Source organism: Callorhinus ursinus, unplaced genomic scaffold, assembly GCF_003265705.2.
Source record: "Callorhinus ursinus isolate GAN/ISIS: 27379988/994484 unplaced genomic scaffold, GSC_fseal_2.0 scaffold2, whole genome shotgun sequence".
Lineage (NCBI taxonomy): Eukaryota > Metazoa > Chordata > Mammalia > Carnivora > Otariidae > Callorhinus > Callorhinus ursinus.
The window spans coordinates 53,051,279-53,076,590 of NW_027397064.1; the positions used below are offsets into that span (position 1 = coordinate 53,051,279).

A 25,312-nucleotide genomic window follows, 5' to 3' on the forward strand; every position below is an offset into this window, starting at 1 on the left:
GAAAGAAAGAAAGGAAGGAAGGAAGGAAGGAAGGAAGAGAAAGAAAGAAAGGGAAGGAGAGGGAGGGAGGAGGGAAGACTCAAAAAAATGCTAAACTATCAAATAGATATTAAATTATATTAGGCTCATAATACAATAGATACAGGTAGGTATAGGTAGGTACAGTAGATAATAGTCAAGCAAACCAATAAAAAATAATATAGTATTAGGTAATGATAAGTGCTCTAAAAATGGAATGAGATGAAGAGATAGAGATTGATCACTGAAGGATAGTTTGAGAGGATGTTTATTTCAGAGCATGATCAAGAAGTTGTCTATAAGATGTTATTTGAACTGAGACCTGAATGAAATGAAGGAGCAAAACTACACAAAGATCAGGGAAGAGCATTCCAGATAGTGGAAAAGTCAAGTTGAGAGGCACTAAACAGGCAAAAGCTTGGTCCGTGCATCTAGGGAGCAGAGAGGAAGAACTCAAATAGCCAAAGCAGTACTGAGAAAGAAGGACAAAGCTGGAGGTATCACACTTCCTGATTTCAAACTATAATACAAAGCTCTTATAATCAAAACAGTATGGTACTGGCACTAAACACAGACATGTAGACCAATGGAATAGAATTGAGAGCCCAGAAATAAACCCATGCATACACAGTCAACATATATTTGACAAGGGAGCCAAGAATACTTAATGGAGAAAAGATCGTTTTTTCACAAATGATGTTGGGAAAACTGGATATTCACATGAAAAAGACTGATACCAGACCCCTCTCTTATACCACTCACAAAAATTAACTTGAAATGGATTAAAGATACATATGTAAGACATGGAACTAAAACTTCTAGAACAAAACATAGGGCAAAGTCTCCAGCGATTTTTTGGATCTGATACAAAAGCATATTTGTGATCATTTCACAACATGTGATGTATCAAATCATCATATTTTACACCTTAAATTTACACAAAGTTATATGTCAATTATATCTCAATAGAGCTAGGAAAAAAAGAAACAATGTGACTGGGACTAGAGGAGCAAGAAGTGAGAGATTCCCTCCCAAATTAGCGGTGACATATCCAAAGCTTATTGATGTGGGAAATGAGTGACAATGACTTTTGGCTTGTACATCTGGCAAGTAAACAGTTGGGTACAGGAGTATAAAGTTTTGGTGAGATGTCAGGACTCGAGACTCGTCGTATTGGGAAATGATCAGTATATAGATGATACTTAAAAGTAGGGTACCGAGTGGGTCAATCTGGAGGAGAATCTGTAGATAGGAGAAAGGGAAAGGTCCAAGGATGAGCCCAGAAGCAAAAGAAGGCACTAGACGAAGGAGGGGGCCAATACAAGGGAAGTCAAGAAACAGGGAATGTTCAGCTGTGTGAGGAGCCTCCAATGTCTGTTGAATTACCCATCATCCAAGATTTTCTTCTCTTTTTCTCCCATTGTGGAGCTAGTCTGTATTATTTGTGAAACTTTTATCACTTGTTAGTAAAGCAGCAATTTTTAATTAGAAACAGTAAAATTACTATGATGTGATTTGTCAATGCAAGACTCAAGGCACAATTAGTTTTTCCTCTGAGATAAATGTTCTTGTATATGGGTCCCAGGAGCCCTATCCACACAGTCACAACAAATTGAAAAGTTAAATAATTGTTCAGTTAATATGATCCATCTGAAGAAATAGTCTGGATGATTAAGGAAATAATGTTTTCCCCCTTAATAACAGGGAATGGTTTTGGTAATTATTCAGACAATTGCCTCATTTTTAATGTTATATTCAAATATGAAATTATTGCACGTTGACTTCTTACAGCAATTTGCTGCCCAAATGCCAAACAGTCAGGATACACTCAAAACTTTTTTCACCTCCTGGTGTTTCTCCTCTTCAGGATCATAGAGCCACCCAGGCCCTTAGCCATACTCACAGGCTCTCTTTAAAGAAAATGCCACCAAGGATATTTGATCCTCTTTTAGATGCTCAGTGAACTAGACTCATTTCGTGGATCCCTTAACTCATTCAAATGCTTTTCTACCTGAATAGACTCAGAGAAGAAATTTTCACATGTTTCCAATGGTTTCGGGACAAATCAAATTCATTACTAAAGTTGAAAATTGGTCATATCCCTGGGATGATCATCAACACCATCTACCTGAATAGAGGTGAATTTGAAAACCCACAAAATCCTTTTGTGAGAGGTCAGACCTGAAAGTGTACATCTTATTAAGTTCTGTTGAACAAAACACCTTCTGGCCAGTTCACTGGCTGTGTTAATTTTCTGATTGCTCTCTGGTAGAAGCATAATACCTACTACCTGTACATAGCCCACTATTCTGAAATCTCTGGAAAGAGCCATGTTATTAAAAATTCCAAATAAATATTATTTCAATGCAAAAATTGCAAGCTAACTTAGCTGGATAAAATGAGAGGTTATACTGTTTGATTTTTACGTGAGTATGCAGGTTTTCAAGTTAGAATTCTAAGGTTTTCTTTCTTTAATTTGTGTGTTTTTCATTCTGTTGTTTTAACAGAAATTTTAATGGTATTTTCTTTCCTGAGATATATTTTAGTATCTGTGTTTTCCTGGACAAGTGAGATGAAGCAATACTTCTTATGTAGAGGGATTAATGGGGATTTTATATATTTTTTTGAAGGCTCTGAAGCTTAATTAGCATTCACCCCTATAATTCTTTCAGAGTTCTGTGAGAGATGTGTACTGGGGAAAGTAAGTCTCAAGTCTGACCATGAACCTATTTCTTCCTGAGTGAGGAAGAGCTGCTTTGTAATTTTCTGAAATAAATGTTCTTTGGAGAGAATAAAGTATTCATAATTTATAAAATGTTGGGTTTATACCTAGTCATGTTGTAGAAAAACTCCTGTGAAGTGGGGGTAGGGAGGGAAGCCTAGAGCTATAGCAGACTAAACGGGATCCTGTAGTCATTAGCTACTCGGGAGATAGTCCTATAGCTATATGTGGGATTTATATAGGACTATATGGATTGCCACTACTCTCAAGTTGTATTTTTCAGTTCAAAACTGTGTTATAAAACAAAATGACGGAGGGCGCCTGGGTGGCTCTGATGGTTAAGTGTCTGCCTTCGGCTCAGGTCATGATCCCAGGGTCCTGGGCTCGAGCCCCGCATCGGGCTCCCTGCTCCTTGGGAGCCTGCTTCTCCCTCTGCTTCTCTCTCTCTCTCTCTCTCTCTCTGTCTCTCATGAATAAATAAATAAAATCTTTAAATAAATAAAACAAAATGATGGAATATGTCAAAATAATCATCAATGCTTTAAAAATTAGCCACACAAAAATATTTATATTTTATTACAGCAAACACCAAACGGAATTTTGAGAGGAAAAAAAATTTTTTTTATTCAGTCCTGTACCCACCTAAATACATCCATTTTATCTTTCCTAGGCTTTGCTAGAGGTTGTTAATGACCTCTTTGAAGAACAGACTGACCTGGAGAAAATTGTCAAAAAAATAATGCATCGGGCCCAAACTTTGTTGAAATGTGAACGCTGTTCTGTTTTACTCCTAGAAGACATTGAATCACCAGTAAGTCATCTTTTATCTGTCACACAGTGTTGAAGACTGTTAATGGACTGAAGTTTCGTTTATTTGTAATTCAGCTTGTGAAATCTTTGCTTGAACCACTCTCTTCATGACTCTTCTAACCATGAGGTCCTTTTTATAAAATTAAAGTTTTTTAAAATTTCTTTTCCATGTATTTTCCATCTTGTTTTGCTGTCACCTTAGAACCATAGGCTCTTACATTGTTGGGGACCTTGGAGATCAATCCCGGCCCTGAGTATTTACGGATGAGAGAACCGGGGGCTTAGCTGGTTTGTCCCATGTCTCCCAGCTGAACAGACGTTAGCTCAATGCCAGGCTCCCATCCTATTTCCCCAGCATGAGTAAGGCCCTTGGCATCTCTGGGTGTGGACTGCAGTCCAGGCTGTGCTCCCCAGCCCTCTTATGAGGAGGAAGCCAACAAATGCTGGAGAAGCAGTGCCCTTTGCTTCTGGGGCTTGGACAGATTGTACTTGAGCTGAGGGGATTGACAGGCCTCAGCTGGGCTGGGCTCTGCAGCAAAGGCTTGAAGTGCAGTTTCCAAGTTCTTTTCCTGTTGCTTCGGAGCTGGGGACGCTTGCACAGAGCACACACCAGGTGGAGGCGGCTCCTTGCCTCTTCCCCGCTGGGGTTCCTGTTAACTCCAATGGCAGGCAAGCATCGAGCTAGTTCAAGGCCTCCGGCCTGCAGCACCTGGGCTTTCAGGTTTCTGTTAAGCCCTTCGGCTCTTTGGGGGAAATCTGCTGGGTAAATTCACAACAGTATTGAAAATAATCATCATCATCAATCTAACTTCTTGAAAGTTAAATGTCTAAACCCTTCGCAGCAATTTAATATCTTTACTGTGAACTGTCTTCAAAGACCAGGAATTGTCTAGCTATTTAAGTGCTGTTTTAATAGCTCAGAGGATGATATTTTACTGTACTTTGCTTAGAAAAGGTTATTGTCTTTGCCTTCAGGTTTGTTTTCCTCCAAGAATAAGAACCTTAGGGTAAATTTTGGAGATGTAAAAATAAGTATCATAAAATTTACAACATGAAGTTTTTTTTTTTTTAAGATTTTGTTTATTTATTTGACACACAGAGAGAGGTAGTGAGAGAGAGAGCACAAGCAGGGGGAGCGGCCGGCAGAGGGAGAGGGAGAAGCAGGCTTCCCGCTGAGCAAGGAGCCCAATGCGGGGCTCGATCCATCGTGACCTGAGCCGAAGGCAGACGTTTAACCAACTGAGCCACCCAGGTGCCCCACAACGTGAAGTTTTTAAAAATCTATACATGTTTAAAATGTTGAGGCATGTGTGCCCATATTTTAGCAGAGCTTGGTGTTACTTCTACATCAGCAGGTGTGGTTTAAACAAACGATAGCCTTGCCATTATCCTGTGATTACGTAAAACTCAGTGGAACCCTGGGAAAACACCCCCCTCCACAATAGCCTGCATTTATGGAATGCTTCTGGATGTTGTGTGAAGTACTTGAGTTCATTTAATTGCCCCTTATCCTTATGAAGTGGGTATTATTATCATTCTCACTTTACAGAGGAGGAAATGAGGCTCAGAGAGTTGAGTGACTTGCTGGAGTCTCCCCCCACCGCCTGACTCTAAAGCCTCAGAAAGGAATGGGGAGGGGTTGGGGTGCTCGGTGGTTACGGTGATAGTCTGGCCAGGCTGTAGGCTCTCATTAAGCAAGGGCAGGAAGAGGCAGCTGTTGGGGCCTCAGCTTCCATGGGATGAAATCTGCTGGTGGTGGTTCCGGGGTAGTGCAGTAGTCCGATGATGTAATCAAGAGCCCAGCACTGTCCACTTTCCTGCCCATGTCTCAGTGCTCGGCTGCCGTTCACCCTCAGGGTCCAGGAGGCTGACACAGTTCCAGGCAGTGTGTCATCATGTACCAGGAGAGGAAGAAAGGAAAACTTCTGTTCACCTAGCTCTCTTTTTCTCAGGGGAGAAAGTCTTTTCCAAAAGAGTTTTTTCTCAGCTGACTTTCCCGCAGAATTCACTGGTCAAGAATGAGATGTTGCTTACATCATTCATATTCTTAGTATTTTTCTATTCTTCACCTCTCAGTCTCTGATACAGGTGTGTTCAAATGTTCAGCATAACTGAGATTTATCAGTATCTTCTTGTCCAGTTCTGTAGGTCATTGATTTAGTTGTACTAATATTACTTGTTTGTGCGTTTTTGAGTTTGGGATTGGAGGTCATTTTGATAGGAGGGTGTTTCGTTTGTCGGTGCCATTGTTTTCTTTGGTTCTTTCTTATACTCCTTCCTCCCTGTCTAATAGTTTGTGCAGTCCTTGGCCCCTAGTCAAGAACCAGTTGGGTCTCCTGCTGTATGGTAATATTACACTAAGCCAGAAGCAGCGTGGTTCAGTTTCTGGGGGTGAAGCTAGGTCACCTGTTTCAAGGGAATATTTTTAGTCCCCAAACCCCAGTAGAACCTGAAGTTCCACTCATTGCCACCTGCCTGTTTCTGGACTTGGAGTACAGTAGGCCTATGTCTTCAGGCTTGGCCCTTTAGAGACCTTTTCTTTTTGGTCTTCTCTGCCATCCGGCCCTTCTCTTTTTTCTGCTTTTTAACCTCTAGATGTCTTTCTGGTTTTCTCTTTCTGTATTTTTATCAGTCTGTGCTCTGTTTTTGGAAGAGAACAGATGTGTCAAAGCATTTACTTATGGCATCATGTCTACTGGCATTCCATGTGCTACTTTTTACAATCGGGGGAAATAAGCGTCATTTCAGGGGAAAAAAAATCTGCTGGAAGTTTCCTTCCTCTAAAAATAACTTTTGCTTTTCTCTATTTTATTAAAATCATTCCTGAAAACAGAAACTTCTGATTATTGCCTTGTGATTTGAGTATTTAAAAAGCTGGTTACTGCAGATGTATATTTCCTGGCCTTTGTTCATTTGAGGGAAAGAGGAAGAAAAGAAATTGAAATCTAGCTATTGAAGCTTTGATTCATCATCTCCTCAGTGTTTAGAGACTGCCTTCCTGAGCAGGAAGGTGTTAACTGATCAGTTCACTCAGTGGATGCCAAAAATAGAAATAAGGAATGCCTTTCTGGCCTCTCTGCTGCCAAAATTCATATTTTACCCTCTTTTGCTTCCCTTAAGTGTTTCAGTCAATCAATTTTAAGTGACTTTGTCAATGGTATCTTCCACTAGACTGAAAAAATAGATTGTTCCATAGCTAGCTACCGTTGACATTAGGAAACATTAGTCAAAGGACTAATCCTTTGAACTGAATATTCCCTGTATAATATTATGACATTCCATGAACCTGTCCAAGCAATTCCTATCCCTTCTGTTAACTTCTTTCTAGCTCATGTATTTACTATTATTTCTATTTCTTTCTGTGCTTTGTCAAGGAAAGCAAGAATGCGGACATTTTCATGGTAAAGTCCTAAGGCATTTTCTCAGGACTAGTGTTTACTTGTGTTCTCCTTTCATGGATCATCCCAATGGCTGGCAGCGACTGCCTTGTGGAGAACTCCTGCAAGGACTTCATAACCCAGCTTATAACCAGGAAGCTAGTTTCAGGAGCTCACTTCCTAAACCAGGAATCATGACCTACACTTACTTTTTAATATGTTCCTTAACTTCTTGGTTCTTGTAAAAACATACATACAATTAAGCCATTGAAGTAGATGATCTTCCTGAATCCCACACTTGAAAGGAAGAGATGGAGGTAACTATTATCTGATTATTCCAGAACAGCCTATAATTCAATCCCCTCCATCCTAAGTGGATGGCAAAAATCGCTCCAGGTGACTTTCTTTCCATTTCCTTACCTTTCTTTAGCTTGTCTTCTCCCTATAAGGAAATCAATGTAAATTCTTTTTGATTTTTGTTCCAATTGCTTTTTCTAGAGTGCAAAGTGTCAACTATCTAAAAAAAACTCTGATTATCCAATCATTGTTTTATATATACTCACATCATTAATCATTAATATATTATATATTTGTTATATTAAGTCACTTTATTAGTAATTTTCTATCAGTATATTAACTCACATCATTAATCACTTGTATGTGTTAACTATATGTATATGTGTGCATATATGTATATATGCAACTTCTGAACTTCAATTCCCACTCCATCTCCACCACATTCTGCCCCAAATCTTTACCACTTCTAAGATTTCCCATTTCAGTTCATAGAATCACCATCATGTAGTAAGTAACTCAAGCTAAAAAACCACACAGTAGCTTCTAAGTGTTTCTTACCATTTACATTCAATCGTTTGTCAGTTCTGTTGCTTTTATGTTGAAACCTCATTTCTAGCCCCTTCCTCCCACCTCTTCTACTACTGTCTTTACTAATCTCTTAGCTCCACATTTTCCTCAACTCATTTCTTCACTTGCAAACGGGGCAGTCTTCTTTTCCATCAGTTCTTAATACTCCTTCTAGTTCTCTTTCTAAAACATGCATCTGCCTCTTCCCATGGTTCAGAATATTCGGTAACTGTCGGTTGCCTATACCATAAAGTTCAAACTGCCCCAAATACAAGGTTCATCACCTCTGCTCCCAACTTAACTTTTGGCTGTCCTTCCTGGTCCTCAGCCTCACCCTTTCCATTTCTTCCTCCTCTATCCCACCTCCCCAGGTCAGCCTATGCATGCATTTGCCTCTGTGTCTTTGTACATATTGTTCTTGTGGAAGACAAAATGCACCAGACATTTAGGGAGATAATTTCATCCAGGCTATTGCAATAGGGAGAACATTCATTTCTGAGAAACATCTAAAAAAAAAAAAATGGAAGGAAGGATGAAGACAGGTCTTATTTTAGAATATGCTAGGGCAGGGTGGTCCTTTGAGGTTAGCCAATTCTGGAACAAAGTGGTAGGAGGGATTTCTTTATTATTACTGTTTTTTGGGGAGATCAGGGCTCAAGTAAATTTCAACATTGTCAACTCTGTACTGACTTTTTTCTGCATCCCCCTTCTATTCTTGATGTTTCTCTCTTTAGCTCAGTGCCGTTGAATGTACTTGGGCTTTCTTGCCCACTGGCTTCCAGTTAAGTTTGACAAAAAAGAGGGATCAGCAGAAGGTTTTTTTTTTTGTTTTTTTGTTTTTAGATTTATTTATTTTAGAGAGAGAGCATGAGTGGGAGGGGCAGAGGGAGAGGGAGAAAGAATCTCAAGCAGATTCCGTGCTGAGCACAGAACCTGATGCAGGACTCAATACCATGACCCCAACATCACAACCTGCATAGAAACCAAGAGTCGGAAGCTTAAACTACTGCACCACCCAGGCGCCCCCAGCAGAAGGTTTAAAGGCTGGAGGAGAGAGAAATTGGGGATAGTTATTCCTCTTGTTCTTTCTCTGCCAGTTGTTAGAGGTGGCTGGATTCTTCCAAGAACCCTTCCATTGTTCTAGGGCCTCAAGGACGCCAAAAGCGTTATTCCCTCCTTCCTGCCATCCTTCCTTCTCTGCTCTCTGTGATCTTTAGACATGCTCCTTTAGACTGCAGTCTTTCCAAAGTTGCTAGTTCCTGGGTACCTCACCATTTCTTATTGGTTTCTTTTAACCCTGTCCATACTTCTGTAACTAGTCCCTTTATTGAATTAGGTTCAGTTAAAACCTTTTCAGTGTTCTTTCTGTTTTCGGCCAAAACTGACCTGTTTGGTCCCTCAACCCAGAAAACTTCCCCTACTACTCAGCCTAGAGCATGCCTGCCCACCGTTGAAGAACACAGTTCACACAAAGACTTCTTCAACACCCTCTCTGTATGCTTGTAGAATTTTGAACATATATTGTGGTGAAATTATACTTTTGTGAACTGTTCCCCCCACCCCTGTACTATTTTGTGAGTTCCTCAAAGACAGGACATGATTTACGCCCCTTTGGTATTTCCAGAGCCCATAACGGTGCCTGTACACTAAGTATTTGATAGATGTTGATTGAATGAATAAATGATTAGAGTAAATTACTCATCATCATAAATGAAAAATTTATCAAGAAGGATGACAGTGGATGATCATTTAGTTCTTTTGCCCTAAAGAATAGAATAGTCCTCTTGTGGAAAAATATGGATTAAGAAGACTAATGAAAAAATGGTGATAATTAGATCATTCCTATTTTCTTTTTGGTGGCAGGAGTATCTGTTTGAGCACAATTTTTGTTTTTTAAGTTGTTTAAATTTAAAAAGACAGAGAGAAACCAAACCAACTAGTGCTTGATAAATATCCAAATCAGAGACTTCTGTCCATGGAGCTTTTCCAAAGAACAGGCAGAGGTGCTCAGGGATATTTTGTTTACTTCACTGTGGCATGTGTACTGCCTTTCCCAGGGTGCAAGAATCAGGGCTGATCAACAGCCAGAGGAGCTTGGAACCACTTGTTCAGTTTCACTGACCTATAAACCACTTCTGATATTTATTTTATAAGATTCTCTTTTTACTTAGTGTATGTGAATGTGGGTATTTATTTATTTAATCTAGGCTCATGTAGCATATCTATTATAAAATCAGACTTGGATTTAGAGAATAAATTTTAAAAATTAATGAGACTGAGAACTATACAATTGGTCCAAGTCAAGAATAAAGCATGAATTTTATTCTCTTCTTTTATGCTCTTGTCTGTTTTTTATTGGTCATAATCTCCACAGTGACACTGTATATCCCATTAAATTGCACTAAAATATTTTAGCTGTTTTTGCTGTTTCATTTTTAAACCCAGTTGTCTGACTATAAATAATTTTCTACTTGAATTCATTATATTTTTAATAAATATTTTAAAATACATAAATTGTTTGGGGTATGGCTGCCTAGAGTTTTGTTTTTCAAAAAAAGATACTTTTGAGAGTGAAAAGTGGCACTTTTCATAATTGTTTCAGGACAAGAGGCTTAATTAAAGTGGAACAGTCCATGACAACTTTGACATATGCATGTCCTCAAGTGTGTCCCCCACCACTTACTATGGTGCCTGAAATTTCCATCATTATATTCTTGTTTCAGATGTGAAGATTCGACTTCAGGAATCCCCTTTCTGTATCACAGATAAGTTCCATAGGAATATGAATATATTAATCTATCATCAGTCATTAAAGTTTAGCAAAAAATAACTAGAGATGGCTCTAGATCATAAGTCAACAAACTCTTCTATGAAGGGCTAGCTAGTAAATACTTTAGGCTTTGTGGCCCATATGGTCTCTGTTGGAGCTACTCAACTCTACTGTTAGAGCAAAAAGCAGCCACAGGTAATATTGAATTAATGAGCGGCCTCTGTTAAAATGCGACTTTATTTATAAAAACAGATGGTGGGGAAGATTTGGCCCATAGACTCTTTTGCCTATCCCTGATGTAGAAGAATGAGAGGTAAGCAGATCAGTCTGCATCTCCAGAAACGTATTACTTCTTCTCTGTTCATCCTGCCAGCCTCAACATGGACCCAGTCCCATCAGTATGTTGCCTTAAGGGCCCAATATTCTGATGACTGGGAGGGTTCACTGGCTGTGAGTCTAATCTCAAATTGCCCTACATTCAGAAAATCTGTAAAAGGATTCCACCAGCAGCCCTGGGTTCCTGACTAGATGGTCTAGACTAGGATTTCTGTGATAAATCCATTCTAAAATGGACTTGAAGCCCTTCATAGTCAGATTGTCTGGACCCAGACTAACTTTCTACACCTTATGGAGCCAAGGCTGGCTTTTTATCACTTTCTTGATCTTATCTGGCTTACAGTCATCAGTGGGTTTGTCCTCACAGTTTCAGTGCTCTGCTTATATTTGACCACTCTCTAAATGGAACTCAAGCCTGCTTCTCTTTTATTCTTACATTGTTTGCTATCAGCTGGAGGCCCTTAAATGTTGTATTTCTCTTACCCACCATTCCAGATTCCCTTCCCATGCCTCTTAAAAATCCTCTTTTATACAACTTAATGTTCAACTGTAATTAGTTTTACATAAGGGAATTTTGTTACTTCATGTGTAAAAGCATTTTTATACACCTTATACATTTTTCAAGTACGTAAGTACTTTATCTCCTCTTGGTTTATACTTTAACTCAATTAATTACCAACAGCACTTAAAGCACCCTTCAGCAAAAATAGAAAAATTCATAGTGAGCAAATATTTTCTGAGTGCTTATTAGGTGCCAGACACATAACAAAACGAAAGGCAACATTTCAAATAAAATGGGAGGAAAAAAAGCAGATGATATAAGCAAAACCAAATGAAATCAACAATCTCAAAACCAAATTATGCTGCAAAAAGATAAAACTTTGCAACTAAAGCTTTGCTCTGAGCTTCCTAACAGCTAAGGTAAGAGAAAAAATTTAATACATTTTATAATTCTGTTTGTTAAGTAAAAGGAATCACATCAGAGGATCAATAAGATCTTCCTGACCCTTAAGTTTAAAGTTTTTTTCCCCTTTAAAATATTATTTAAAGGTTTCAGACCTTATTTACTATGTTTTGATATCTCTTTTTGCTATCCAGTATACACTGATATTGCCTTAGATAATCAATATTAGCCAAAGACCAGTCAACACGTATTCTCATTTTTCTTCTAAAGACATAAGAACAACCTATGAATTATCACATAAGGTACAAAGTAAGAGAATATAATCTATAATACTGCCCTCACTTCTGACACCAATTATAAGTTCAGGGGTTCCCAAGACCACCCTCAGTCTCAATAATTTGCCAGAAGGGCTCACAGAACTCACTGAAAGCTGTTATACTCATGGTTATGGTTTATTATGGGGAAAGATACAGATTAAAATCAGCCAAAGGAGAGATGTGTGGGCAAAGTCCAGGAAGGTCCAAATGTGGAACTTCCAGTTGTCCTCTCTCCATGGAGTCATGGATAGCATTAACTTCTCCCAGCAATGATATGTGACAATGTACATGATGAAGTATTGCCAACCAGGAAAGGTCACCCAAGACTTGGCATCCAGAGGTCTTTATTGAGGCTTAATCACCAAAACTTAGTTGACCACCTACAATAGCTGACCTCAGTCTCCATTCCTTCCAGAGGTCAAGTGATACCACAGGACTTAAAGTTGCACCCGACCCAATCACTCCCCCAACCACATTGTTGTGTGGCTCAAATTACATTGTTCTATCTGGCTGGCCCAAGGTGCCCAGGTAAACAAAGGCTCTATATGTCCAGGGGCTTAGAGGTTACCTCCCAGGAGCCAAGGGCAAAGGCCAGACCTTTCTTTGCATAGAGTTAATTCTTTATTACACACAAGGTCAACACTATGGTTCATGAATCCAGTGTCTGACTTTGACTGGGACACCATGGACTGGTTTATTGGGGGACACAACTAATTCTGTCCATGATATAGAGTGTTAAAGTTGAAGGATAAACCTTGACTTCCCCTTTACTCATTAAACGTAAATTTAGAAAATAAAACTATTAAAATAAAATAAAATATTTGACCCTGTTTTTCTTTTTTTTTAAAGATTTTATTTATTTATTTATTTGAGAGAGAGAATGAGGGGGGTAGGGTCAGAGGGAGAAGCAGACTTCCCGCTGAGCCAGGAGCCCAATGTGGGACTTGATCCCCGGACTCCAGGATCATGACCTGAGCCAAAGGCAGTCGCTTAACCAACTGAGCCACCCAGGCGCCCCGACCCTGTTTTTCTTTATAGCATATGGTTTGTATTGAAATAAAAAGTACTAACATTTTTTTAAGTGTTTTTTTCCTTTTGGTAGTTTTAAAATGTCCTGTTTTACATATCAGGAGTTCACACACTGACATTTCATCAAGAGGTTATTTGTTGGGCGCCTGGGTGGCTCAGATGGTTAAGCATCTGCCTTCTGCTCAGGTCATGATCCCAGGGGCCTGGGATCGAGTTCCGCATCGGGCTCCCTTCTCCGCAGGAGCCTGCTACTCCCTCTGCCTCTCTCTCTCTCTCATGAATAAATAAATAAAATCTTTAAAAAAAAAAGGTTATTTGTTTATCTTATCCATTCTCTTTCTCATTCTAGATTGATAAATTTTATAGCTTTAAAATTCCAGGATTTTCTATTCCATTTCTTATCAGCACTATCCTTTAGCAGGTTTTTTTTTTTTAATTTTTTAAACATTAAAAAAAAATCTTTTTTCTCTTTGAATCTCTGAACATTTCTTAAGTTTGTTTTCCTAAGATGTGGAAAGCAGAAGTTCCTTATTATTCGAGGAATAACTAGTCTTGAGAGGCCAGGGCAAATTGAGCTCCCTAGGATACAGTAGACTTCATGCATACAGAGATTGTTTTCCATTTACTTTCCCACGTGTAGTCCAGTGCCCTATGCTCCTTGACACATACAGACACTCAGTACATATCTGTTGTGTAGAAGCACAGTTTTCAAAACGTTAAAACCTAACCCTTGCATAAATCTAAAGCAAGCATGTACCAAAGATTTATTAAACTCATTAAAGAGATAAACCAAGTGAGGTGGTGAAATCAGTTTAAAAATAGGTACTAAGGGACGCCTGGGTGGCTCATTTGTTAAGCTTCTGTGTTGGGCTCAGGTCATGATCCCAGGGTCCTGGGATTGAGCCCCGTATCGGGCTCCCTGCTCAGCAGGAAGCCTGCTTCTCCCTCTCCCTCTGCCTGCAGCTCCCCCTGCTTGTGCTCTCACAGTCTCTCTCTCTCTGTCAAATAAATAAATAAAATCTTTAAAATAAAATAAAATAAAATAAAATAAAAATAAAATAAAATAAAATAAAATAGCTACTGAAAGAATGCTAGGGTAAGATTGCTAGGTTAGATTTCTAAAATGGTTACTATCATCCAGACAATAAAATTGTAACTATGGGCTTACCTTTACTACTGCACAGAAATCATTTGCATTTCTCCTTGGATAAAATTAATTTGTGCATTGTCAAGCTGTTCTTTGTGGCCTCAATGACTCACTGAGTGCTGCACTCAGCCTGCTTGCTTTGAACTTTTACCTAGTTATTGCCCATTTCTGGGTACCCATCCCCAACGTGTGTGTTTAAGCAGTAAGCCTCATGATGACATTCCCATTTTGCCCCTTCCTTCTTCTCCGTGTTGACCCAGTTACATTCAAATTACCCAAAGAGCAGGTTTCCCAAGTGCCACAAGCTACCTTACCCCGGACCCCAATAAAGGTATTTACCATGGGTCCTTGCTCTGCTCTTTCCCTGCCTGCAGTGACCAAACTTTGGGCTTTGGGTGACTTTATATGATCCTCTGAGCATACCATGCTCCCCTCTCTATGATTTGTGATGAATTCTTTAATTTCACATGCCTTTCCAAGTATAATTTCTGGGACTTTGTCAGAGTGATCCTTAATGACCCCACAAGGGGGCTTACTCCCTCTTTTACAACCCAATTTGTATTGCTATCAGTTTTTCAGGAATTATTATCTATCCTTTTAGAGTTGTAAAGTATTCTAATTAATAGTAAAAAGGAAGCCAAATGAAGTATTCCTTAGTAATACTGAGGAGTTTAATCTCATCTCTCCGGTCAGGGAATTTAAAGGTATCTCCTTTTTGAGGGGTGCCTGGGTGGCTCAGTGGGTTAAGCATTTGACTCTTGATTTGGGTTTGGGTTGTGATCTCAGGATCATGAGGTCTAGCCCTACATCGGGCTTTGTGCGCTGGGTGCATACCCTGCTTAATATTCTCTCTCTCTCCCTCTCCCTCTGCCCTGCCCAATTTCACTCTTTCTCTCTCTCTTAAAAAAAAAAAAAAGGTGGGGTGCCTGGGTGGCTCAGTCCATTGAGCGTCTGCCTTCAGCTCAGGTCATGATCCCAGGATCCTGGGATCGAGCCCGCATGTGGCTCCCTGCTCAGTGGGGAGTCTGCTTCTCCCTCTACCCTTCCCCGCTGCTCATGATCTCTGTCTCTCTCAAATAAGTAAAACCTAAAAAAAAAAAAAAAAGTATCTCCTTTTTTATTTCCAAATGCAGAAACAATTAATAGTGTATTGGTAATTTGATTAGTTTTATATTAAGCCAAGTATTTCACTTCAACCTACTTTTAGTCTGTGTTTATTCAAATTCAGGCATTAATGGGTACTCGAAAAATATTTATAGAATTGATAAATAAAGACAGAGTTTATCTAACTATTCTGACTGTGAAGGAGTCATGTCCAAATAATTTGGTGTCACAATTTTGCTCATGTTTACAAAAGCAAGGAGTAGTGTGGAAACTGGGGGCTGTAGAATCAGACTGACATGGTGCAAATCCCAATTCTGCAGTGTATTGGTTGTATGGTTTCCAGGAAACCACTTAACCCCTCTGCACCTTAATTTCCTTTCAATAAAATGGGGATGATATTATCTACCTTGCCAGAATGTTGTAAGCATTGATATCTACATAAAAGATTGGTCATAATGTATATAAAATGCCTCATACATATTTGCAGCAAAAAGGGAGAATATAGTTGTCTCAGTCAATTCAAGCTGCTATAACAAATTATTATAGAATGGATGGCTTAAAGAACAAACAAGTTATTTCTCACAGTGCTAAAGACTGGGAAGTCCAAGATCCAGGCACTAGCAGAGCCGGTGTCTGGTGAGGGCAATTTTCCTGGTTTGTAGATGGCCAATCTTCTCATTGTATCCTCACATAGCAGAGAAAAGGAGAGGAAGCAAGCTCTCTCTGCCTCTTCTTATAAAAGCACTAAGCCATTATGAGGCTTCACACTCATGACCTCATCACCTCCCAAAGACTCCATCTCCAAATACCATCATGTTGAAGATTAGGGTTTCAGTATATGAATTTTGGGGGACATAAATATACAGTCCATAGCAACAGCATAAACATGATAAAATAGGGAAAGAATTTTCTGTCATCTAACAAAATAATGGAAAGAAATCACAAATCATGGACGATCAAAGCAGAGATAGAGGACTAACTCCCTCTTTTAAAATCTGTGACAATTTTCTATTATGCAAACAGAAATGAAATGCTACTACTTTTTACCTTATTATAATTTTAACTTTAAAAATTATTTGGAGTATAGTTTGAGAGATTTATTATTTGGTGATAGCAAATAGTTTCTTTGTGGCTTACTAGCCTTATGAGATCCAAGAATACTGCAAGTGGATAAAGATTTCTAAGTGATTGATTTCTGTTTAAGTCCTCAATTAAGACAAGTGTTCTGGTTATTTTTGCTGTGTAACAGATAAACCCAAAACTTAGAGGCTTAAATCAACATGTTATGCTCACAGATCCTATGGATCAGGAATTTGGAGAGGGTACCACAAGGATGGCCTGCCTCTTCTCAGGATATCTGGGGCCACATACAGTTGGAAAAACATAGAGACCAGAGGTGACTTACAGGCTGGGAACTGGAATCATCTGAAGATTTGTTCACTCATATGTCTGACTCCTAGACAGGAAGGACTTAAAGCCTGGAGCTTCTGACCACAACAGCTACACATGGCGTCTCTATGTGGTTGGGCTCCCTTTCAGCAAAATGGCCTTAAGGTAGCTAGACCTCTTACATGGTATCTCAGGGCTCCAGGCACAAGTATTCCATCAGACAACACAGAAGGAACATCGCCTTTTATGACGCTCTCCGAAGGCACATCACATCCGTTCTATATACTTTATTGGTCAAAGTGGTCAGTAGCCCACTTAGATTCAAAGGGAGGGAACATAGACCCTACCACTTGGTAGGAGGGTGGCAGGGTCGTATTGTAGTGAAGAGTGTAGGATAGGAGATAGTGTTGTGACCATCTTTAAAACATAAAATTGGCCACAATGAAGGACTTTGTAGAAGCTCAGTTCACACTGGAATATGAAATGAAATGTGTGCTCTAGTTGTCAAGGGCATTTCCTTGCAGTTGATCTGTTGTCACTGCCCAACAGTCAACTAGTCACACACAATTTTCTTTGTGATGGGCTTTTCTTTTCTTTTATCTTTTTCTTAATGTTGCATTTTCTTAGTTTGGGTCCATTACCTCACTGATAAAGCTGTTTTAATATTTAATCTATTCCCAGTTTCCAAATCATTTTCTCAGGTGCCCATCCATTCCTCATAAGTGGTTAATTTAAAAGGCCTTTGAAGCATGACTGCATCCAGCTATGGCAAATCTAAATGTCAAACTTGGAAGCATCCAGTGACATTCAGATGACTCCTTTCAGTATAAGGGCCTCATTTTTCTATCATGTGGTATAGCTTGTCAGAAGAGGGCGAGAAATGGTGCTTTTCCCACTCCACATTTTTAGTGTTGTTGAAAGAACTGGCACTCTAGAATCATGCAGGCTTGCTTTAACCCCATGTGCCCCCATTTAGTTCTGTGAAACTGAGCAAGTTTCTTAAAAATTGTGGGTTAGTTTCCTCATCTATACACTGAAGATAAAAATCCCTGCTTTATAGAGTTGTACTAAGGAACTTAAATAGTCCAAGAAGCTTCTGACGTAGAGCCTGGTTTATAGAAAGAACTCAATAGTTGCTAATAATAAGGAAAACTACCTTTACATTTCTTGTGTGCAAAATTTTCTTTCAGTGTAATCAGTCTTGATCAGGTTCTTGCACCAAATATGCCGGATTCACGAGACAGGTGAGAGAAGAAGTGTCTACACTAGGGATGATTCTTGAAGAAGATGGCTTTCTCTTCTTTACCCTTGGAGCAGGAGGCTGGGGTTGGTGGCAAAAAATGTTCAGCTGAGAACAATGATAAACCGGGGAAGGTGACTTCAGGAGCCTGGGGTTGATGGAGGACATCCTTTTCTAGGTTTTTGTCTCCACCTTCTTCTCCATGCATATTGATCAGATTGTTAAAAGGGCAATAAAAATTTTAAAATGTTTCCAAGTGAGATGTCCCTTGGTAGAACTACCACAAGATAGTAAACACCTCATTGTAAAAATATAACACACTTAATTTTCCGCCGATGTTCATTTGTCTTGTTTCTTATATGAGTGGGGAAAAAAGAGAGGAAAGCCAAGAAACAGACTCCCAGCTCTAGAGAACAAACTGAGGGTTACCAGAGGGGAGGTGGGGGGGGATGGGCTAAATGGGTGATGGAGATGAAGGAGGACCTTTGTTACGATGCGCACTGGGTGTTGTATGGAAGCGCTGAATCCCTAAATTCTATACCTGAAACTAATACTACCTTGTATATTAATAACTGGGATTTAAATAAAAACTTGAAAAAAATATATGCATAGTTAGTAAAATGTATCAAAACTTTGACAATGTATGCCATGTTAGAAGTAAAATCCAAAAAGTAGAATAGAATTTTCTTTTTCGGCCCCCTGAGACTTCTCCACTTAAAATTCCTCCTTAATCTCCAATTATGTAATTATCATTATAAAGATGAAAGATGTTTATTGCATTATTTTAAACTGCAAAAAAGCTTTAATTGACTTTATGTCTTTCTGTGTGTGGCAGGTGGTGAAGTTCACCAAATCCTTTGAATTGATGTCCCCAAAGTGCAGTGCCGATGCTGAGAACAGGTAGGGCTTGTGAGTTTCAGGTTTGTTTTTTGCTCCTTGTCTTCAGTCCTTGGTGTTGGCAGCATCGTGTAATTCTTTGAGGATAGAAGTTCTTTCTTTAGATCGGCAAATGCAGCCAAATACCATCATTCTTCTGTATTTCACAGCTTAAATAAAAACTGCTGCTTTTCTATGTCAACTCTACTTCAATAGTAAAAATTTTCAAGAAACTGTAGCTTAAAAATACATGTATCTACATTACAGAATAAAACTGCAAATGAATGAAGTCAATTTTTAGATATTCCCTAACTACACAGACAGCCTAATTTTCTGCTTTATTCCCTCCCTTTGCTTCTCTTCCTCCCTTCTGTTTGCTTATATTTGGCCAATAATATACCCTTGGGAAAGAGGGAGAGTTTCCAGTAATTCCTTTTTTTTTTTTGTTCCCATTGACATCTTTGAGGTAAAGGTGAGGGTTGGGGACAATCTGTGAATTTCTGTGAGTTTTGCGCTGCCCTGAGTACCAGTTGGGCGCCTACAAAAGTGGATTCTGTTTACTTTGGTCTCTTCTAGAGGAAGGACTAAGAAATAGTGAAACTGACAAAAATGCAGAAATATGGAGAAAGGCAAGTAAAGTGTTTCTGGTGCCATGGTGATGATAATGATGTTAATATTGATACTAATGCCAGCAAGATAAGCAGCTTCCAATCACTGAGTGCCAAGTGTGCCAGGTTCTAGCTAAAGGCTTTATAGGCCTTTAATCCTGAAAATAATCCTATGAAGTCAGCATCATTACCCCGGCATGACAGAGGAGAAAACCAAGGTTCAGCGATTTAAGTGGCTTGCTAAAGGTCCTGCAGGCAGTAAGTGGTAGCCACATCCAAGGACAAGGTCACCTGATGAAACTCTCCAACAGCCTCTGAACTTTGATCCTATTCCCACACATGATTTACAGCTTGGTAGTTAATCTCATACAGTGAATATCTGTTGGGTTAATGTTTCCCAAATCTGGCTGATCAATCGGAATCAAGCTTGGAGAACTTGATAAAAACAATTCCCAGAAACCTCACTGCGAGATTTTGATTCAATATGTCAAAATTGAAGTCCTAAAAATCTCTATATTCAAAAGGCTCCCTGGGTACTACCTGCTTTAAGATGTACTATTCAAGGGTAATTTGATTTTATATATCCATCATTGCCTTAAGTTCAAGCAATAGAAATCAGTACATTAACACTGACACTTCATTTATTTGCTTTAATTTTTATCCAGTGCATGAAATTTAAAAGAGGCCTTTGCTACATACCATATAATTTCATTTACAGGGTATTCTTGAAAAGGCAAATTTATAGAAATAGAAAGCAGATCAGTAGTTTCCAGGAGCTGGAGATGGAGAGAGGGGCTTACTACAAAGGGGCACAGGGGAATTTGGGGATGTGATGGAATTTTTCTGTATCTTGCTGTGGTGGTGGTTGTATGACTGCATTTATCAAAATTTACAGAACTGTACACTAAAAAGGCTAAATTTTACTGTCTGTAAATTATACCTTAAGATGGGGAAAAAGAGGCCTTTCATAAAAGGTTTTTGTTTTCCTGCAAATATATTTTTGTCCACATCTATATCTAATGTCAGCCAATCTATACCTAAAAAAGATATTTAGACATAGAGAGTTACTAGTGGTGTACTGAGCAGTTTTCATAAAGTTTTCATGTAAAATAACATGAAATATATTAGAAAAAAATGTGTATTCATACTTACTCCTTGAGCTAGTCATGGCCTCATGTAAGCTCTCCCTCATACATGAGGGGGGCAAGGTTTATGGAGTTATTAAAATGCAACCTTTGAAATCCAAGTGCTTCAATATTGTTCTTTTTTATGCTACTGAATGTGTCCTCTTGGTCACTGCAGAGTTAAATATTTCTGGTCTTTCAATTATTTTTAATGATGAAAGAACTTCCATGTCAAAACAGAATGACCCAAGGCCCGGAGTGTCCTTGGCAAACTTTCTGATAATAAAGAGAGAAAGAAGGAAAGAAAGAAAGGTCAGATTTTCTTTAAAGAGACATTTGAAAAGTACCTTTGAACTTTGACATTATAAAATAGTACTCTCCATCATTCTATTTGTGGCCTTTAAATTGATGTAGAATATTCATTTATCTCAGAAGACCTTTCCTGCATTGTCTAGTAATTTCCCTCTTGTAGACGGGGGGGATCCTTCAGTCATTTATTGGAAGTTAAAGGAATAAAGATGAGTGGCTCTAGCATTTACTTCGCCAGAGGCTGTGGAAGAGTCACTGAAACAGGCTATGAGTCTACAAATCACAGCCTGCTCTCAACACGTTGTATATCTTTCCTTTAACCTTTCATCACTTAACATCTTCACTGTAGATAATGTCCATTAGATACCTTAGTCCTCTGGACATTGTTCAAAGTTAGGATAGCTTTTGAAGATAAAATGTCTATGGCTTCATGCAATAATCTTTCAGGGTACAGTTTTAATTCTGATGAAATCTGGCTTAAGGTGCTGATTTTTACAGACAGTCCTTGAAGATTTTTTTTTAAAAAACTGGTTTTGTTGCTGACCCATCATTTTTGCATATTGCCCTGTGGGGCTAACTCCTTTGTCATGGCCATGCTCTTCTTGGTTTTTGTGTAATTAATACCAAGCAGTTTGAGAGTTAGAAATGATTTGATGCATTTCTCTCCCTGAGGTATGTACCTCCTCTGGGGCATCTTTGACAACTCCTCCAGTGATAAAAGGCACTACTGGGTATTTACCCCAAAGATACAAATGTAGTGATCCGAAGTGGTATGTGCACTCCAATGTTTATAGCAGCGATGTCCACAATAGCCAAACTATGGAAAGAGCCAAGATGTCCATCGACAGATGAATGGATAAAGAAGATGTGGTATATATACCCAATGGAATATTATGCAGCCATCAAAAGGAATGAAATCTTGCCATTTGCAACAATGTGGATGGAACTGGAGGGTGTTATGCTGAGTAAAATAAGTCAATCAGAGAAAGACATGTATCATATGATCTCACTGATATGAGGAATTCTTTATCTCAGGAAACAAACTGAGGGTAGCTGGAGTGGTGGGGGGTGGGAGGGATGGGGTGGCTGGGTGATAGACATGGGGGAGGGTATGTGCTATGGTGAGTGCTGTGAATTGTGTAAGACTGTTAAATCACAGACCTGTACCCCTGAAAAAAATATAACATATTATGTTAAAAAAAAAAAAGAAGAAGATAGTAGGAAGGGAAAAAGGAAGAGGGGGAAATCGGAGGGGGAGACGAACCATGAGAGACTATGGACTCTGAGAAACAAACTGAGGGTTCTGGGGGGGGGGTTAACCTGGTGATGGGTATTAAAGAGGGCACATATTGAATGGAGCACTGGATGTTATACGCAAACAATGAATCATGGAATACTACATCAAAAACTAATGATGTAATGTATGGTGATTAACATAACATAATAAAATAAAAAAAAGGAAGAGAAAAATAAAATTCCCAAAACTTAAAATTCTAAAAAAAAAAAATTCTCACTGTGTCACCATGGGATTTTTCTACTGATAGGGTTTTCTAATTGTTAGAAGAGCATTTTACGTTCCTATAACTTCCACCTATTTTTCCTGAATTTGTCCATTCGAGATAGTTGCTCTTTCATTAATTTTATTCCTTCATTCAATAGCTGTATGTTGAATACCTACTCCATGATGGGAAATAGATAGGTAATGGGGCCACAGAGATTTTTTTTAAAAACCAGCAGTTTCTGCCTTCAAGGATCTCAAGGCTAATGAACAGAGGTCGGAGTAGGTTGAGAATATAATATAACCATAACTAGATTTCACCAGTCCTCCAGACCATGACTGTGAGTAGAGTCACATTAACAGTGATAAATTATACAATGATAATTTAGCTGCTGGTCATTTCCCCCTTGTAGTATAAAACCTTCCAGCCCCTTGCAAAAGCCACTCTTAAACTAGTTCTGGGAGTCCCTAAGATTTAAACAGACAGAAACAAAATAATTTTATTACTGACTCATCATTTTCCCAAGTGTCCATTTCTAAATCCTTTCCCTCTAGACATAACAGAGCAGCATCTGCTGGGCATGGGCTTTCTTGCCCACTCCAGAATTCATTGCATTGTCTCAGAGGTACCAGTGGCCTTTTCAAATCTGAGCAAGGCTGGGTAGAGTGCATAAGTGGGAAGAGGGCTCACTTTCCCGACCATGTGTTATAGTTTGTTGTTTGGCCCCTAAATAGCTTTGCATGTACCCCATTTTTTCCAAATATTTCAGTTCCCAAAGCTTTTGTCTGTAGCCCTTCTTTATCCATAACTTGGATTTAGTCCATGCGGCCAGGTTTAGGAACCAGAATCCGGACTGAAGGCCAGCCATTAAGTTGCTCTCTTGGTTTCCCCACCTTACTTACCTGTTGGCCACCAGGCTTAGATGCTCAAAACCTCCCCCTCACGGTCCCTTTCCCTCTGTGCACATTACCTTGTGCAAATAAATGCCTTCTCATGTACAGATGCATCTCAATTTAGGCTCATATATCCTGCTATCAAGTAAGTCAGTGACTGCAGAGCAATTCAATACTTTTTGTAAAAGGTTTGTGCCAGGTGGTATTTTAATAGAGGAGGGGCACCCAACTCATCTGGGTAAAAACGGAAGACGATGTTCAGGGAAAGCTTTTGGATGTGATGAAACTTCACGTAGGTCCTCTAGGATGATGGAAAGTTAGTGACACAACTACCTTCCAGGAAGAGGAAACATTGTAAACGGAGGCACAGAGGTGAGAAAGCTAATGAGGCATGTTTCAGGATCTTTAATTTGGGCTGTGAGCTGTTATCACAGAGGTCATCATAATTGATGATGTTGACCCTTAACTCCCCGTAAGGGCATCCAGCTGCCCAGAATGCCAACTGACTGGGGCAAGGGTCTTATCGGGTCCTGAAATGCTCAAACCCTCTTAATTGGCCTAGAGACTGGCTACATGCTTACTTATGGGGGAGTAACCACAGACAGTGACATACTGAGATTTGTGTCTTGAAAACTCATTGGGGCAGTAGAGTGGGAGACGTGCTAGAGGAATGGCAAACTAAAGCCACCAAGGGATTAAATCTACTGCCTCACCCCAGTTGCAATTGTTCAGTACTGGAAGACTGCCATGGATCCACTATGCTTACCTTTTCCTGGTCAGCAACTGCTATTCTTAGACGATTTTTATACTTCGTGGTCCAGACTTTTTGCCACTCTTTTTACTCTCCCCTGGATGTGTTCTAGCTTGTCGGAGTCCTTCTTAAAGTGGTATTTCCCAGAATGGGATATACTTTCCAGTTTTTTCCAGAATCAGAACAGATCAGAAGGAGATATGTACCTCACTTTTTTAGGACACAATACTGCTAATGCATTGATTATTTACAGTCATCTTGTGTTCTCAATGCTGACTTTTTAAAAAAATTAAGACTTTTATCTGATTCATTTGATGCTCAACCTCCTCAGATCTCACTCTTAGAACCTTTCCTATGAAGCTTAATTTAAGAATATTTAGTGGATCAACTTGAATAAACTTTCTTGGATCTCTTATTCAAACTTTAAAAACCTCTTTTCTATCCTCAGTGGGAACAGGTAGTTTGAATGATCATGTGTAACTTAGAAATGGGAAAAGAACATTTGTGGACATCTTAGCAGAAATTTTTACTCCGTTTGAAATACATTTGGCCAAATTCTATTGATCTGCCTCCTATGTGTAAGTTTGGATGCTGCTTTACACTTTCTCAGCTGTGCTCCTTAAGGTATTTTTTTTTTTAAAGCCAAATGTCTATAATTTCTAGAAGGTAACACTGATTAAAGGGGAATTTTTCAAGTTTAATGGAATATAGTGGAAATATTGTTATTTAAAACCTGAGCTCTGTAACCACTTTGGCCTTCTAAGAATAGTGAGTAGAGGGGGCAAAATTTATTTTAGTGGGAAGCGATCCTTTTTTTAAAAAAAACCTTAATATTTATGCTATATTTTTCTTTTTTTTAATTTTTTTATTGTTATGTTAATCACCATATATTACATCATTAGTTTTTGGTGCAGTGTTCCATGATTCATTGTTTGTTCATAACACCCAGTGCTCCATGCAGAACGTGCCCTCCTCAATACCCATCACCAGGCTAACCCATCCCCCTACCCCCTCCCCTCTAGAACCCTCAGTTTGTTTTTCAGAGTCCATCATCTCTCATGGTTCGTCTCCCCCTCTGACATACTCCCCTTTTCTTCCTCTCCTGTTATCTTCTTCTTTTTCTTTTTTCTTAAAATATGTTGCGTTATTTGTTTCAGAAGTACAGATCTGTGATTCAACAGTCTTGCACAATTCACAGCGCTCACCATAGCACATACCCTCCCCA

The 25,312-nt window shown here is 39.1% G+C and overlaps 1 protein-coding gene across 1 annotated transcript in view; it reads left to right on the plus strand.

Annotated features, from left to right (window-relative positions):
• The window catches only part of PDE11A (phosphodiesterase 11A), a 382,192-nt gene that overhangs the window by 143,488 nt on the left and 213,392 nt on the right, over nucleotides 1–25,312 (plus strand). The window contains exons 4-5 of the mRNA XM_025849540.2: nucleotides 3,411–3,551; nucleotides 18,863–18,927. Of these exons, the coding sequence (XP_025705325.1) occupies nucleotides 3,411–3,551; nucleotides 18,863–18,927 (206 nt within the window). The remainder of the gene's footprint in view (nucleotides 1–3,410; nucleotides 3,552–18,862; nucleotides 18,928–25,312) is intronic.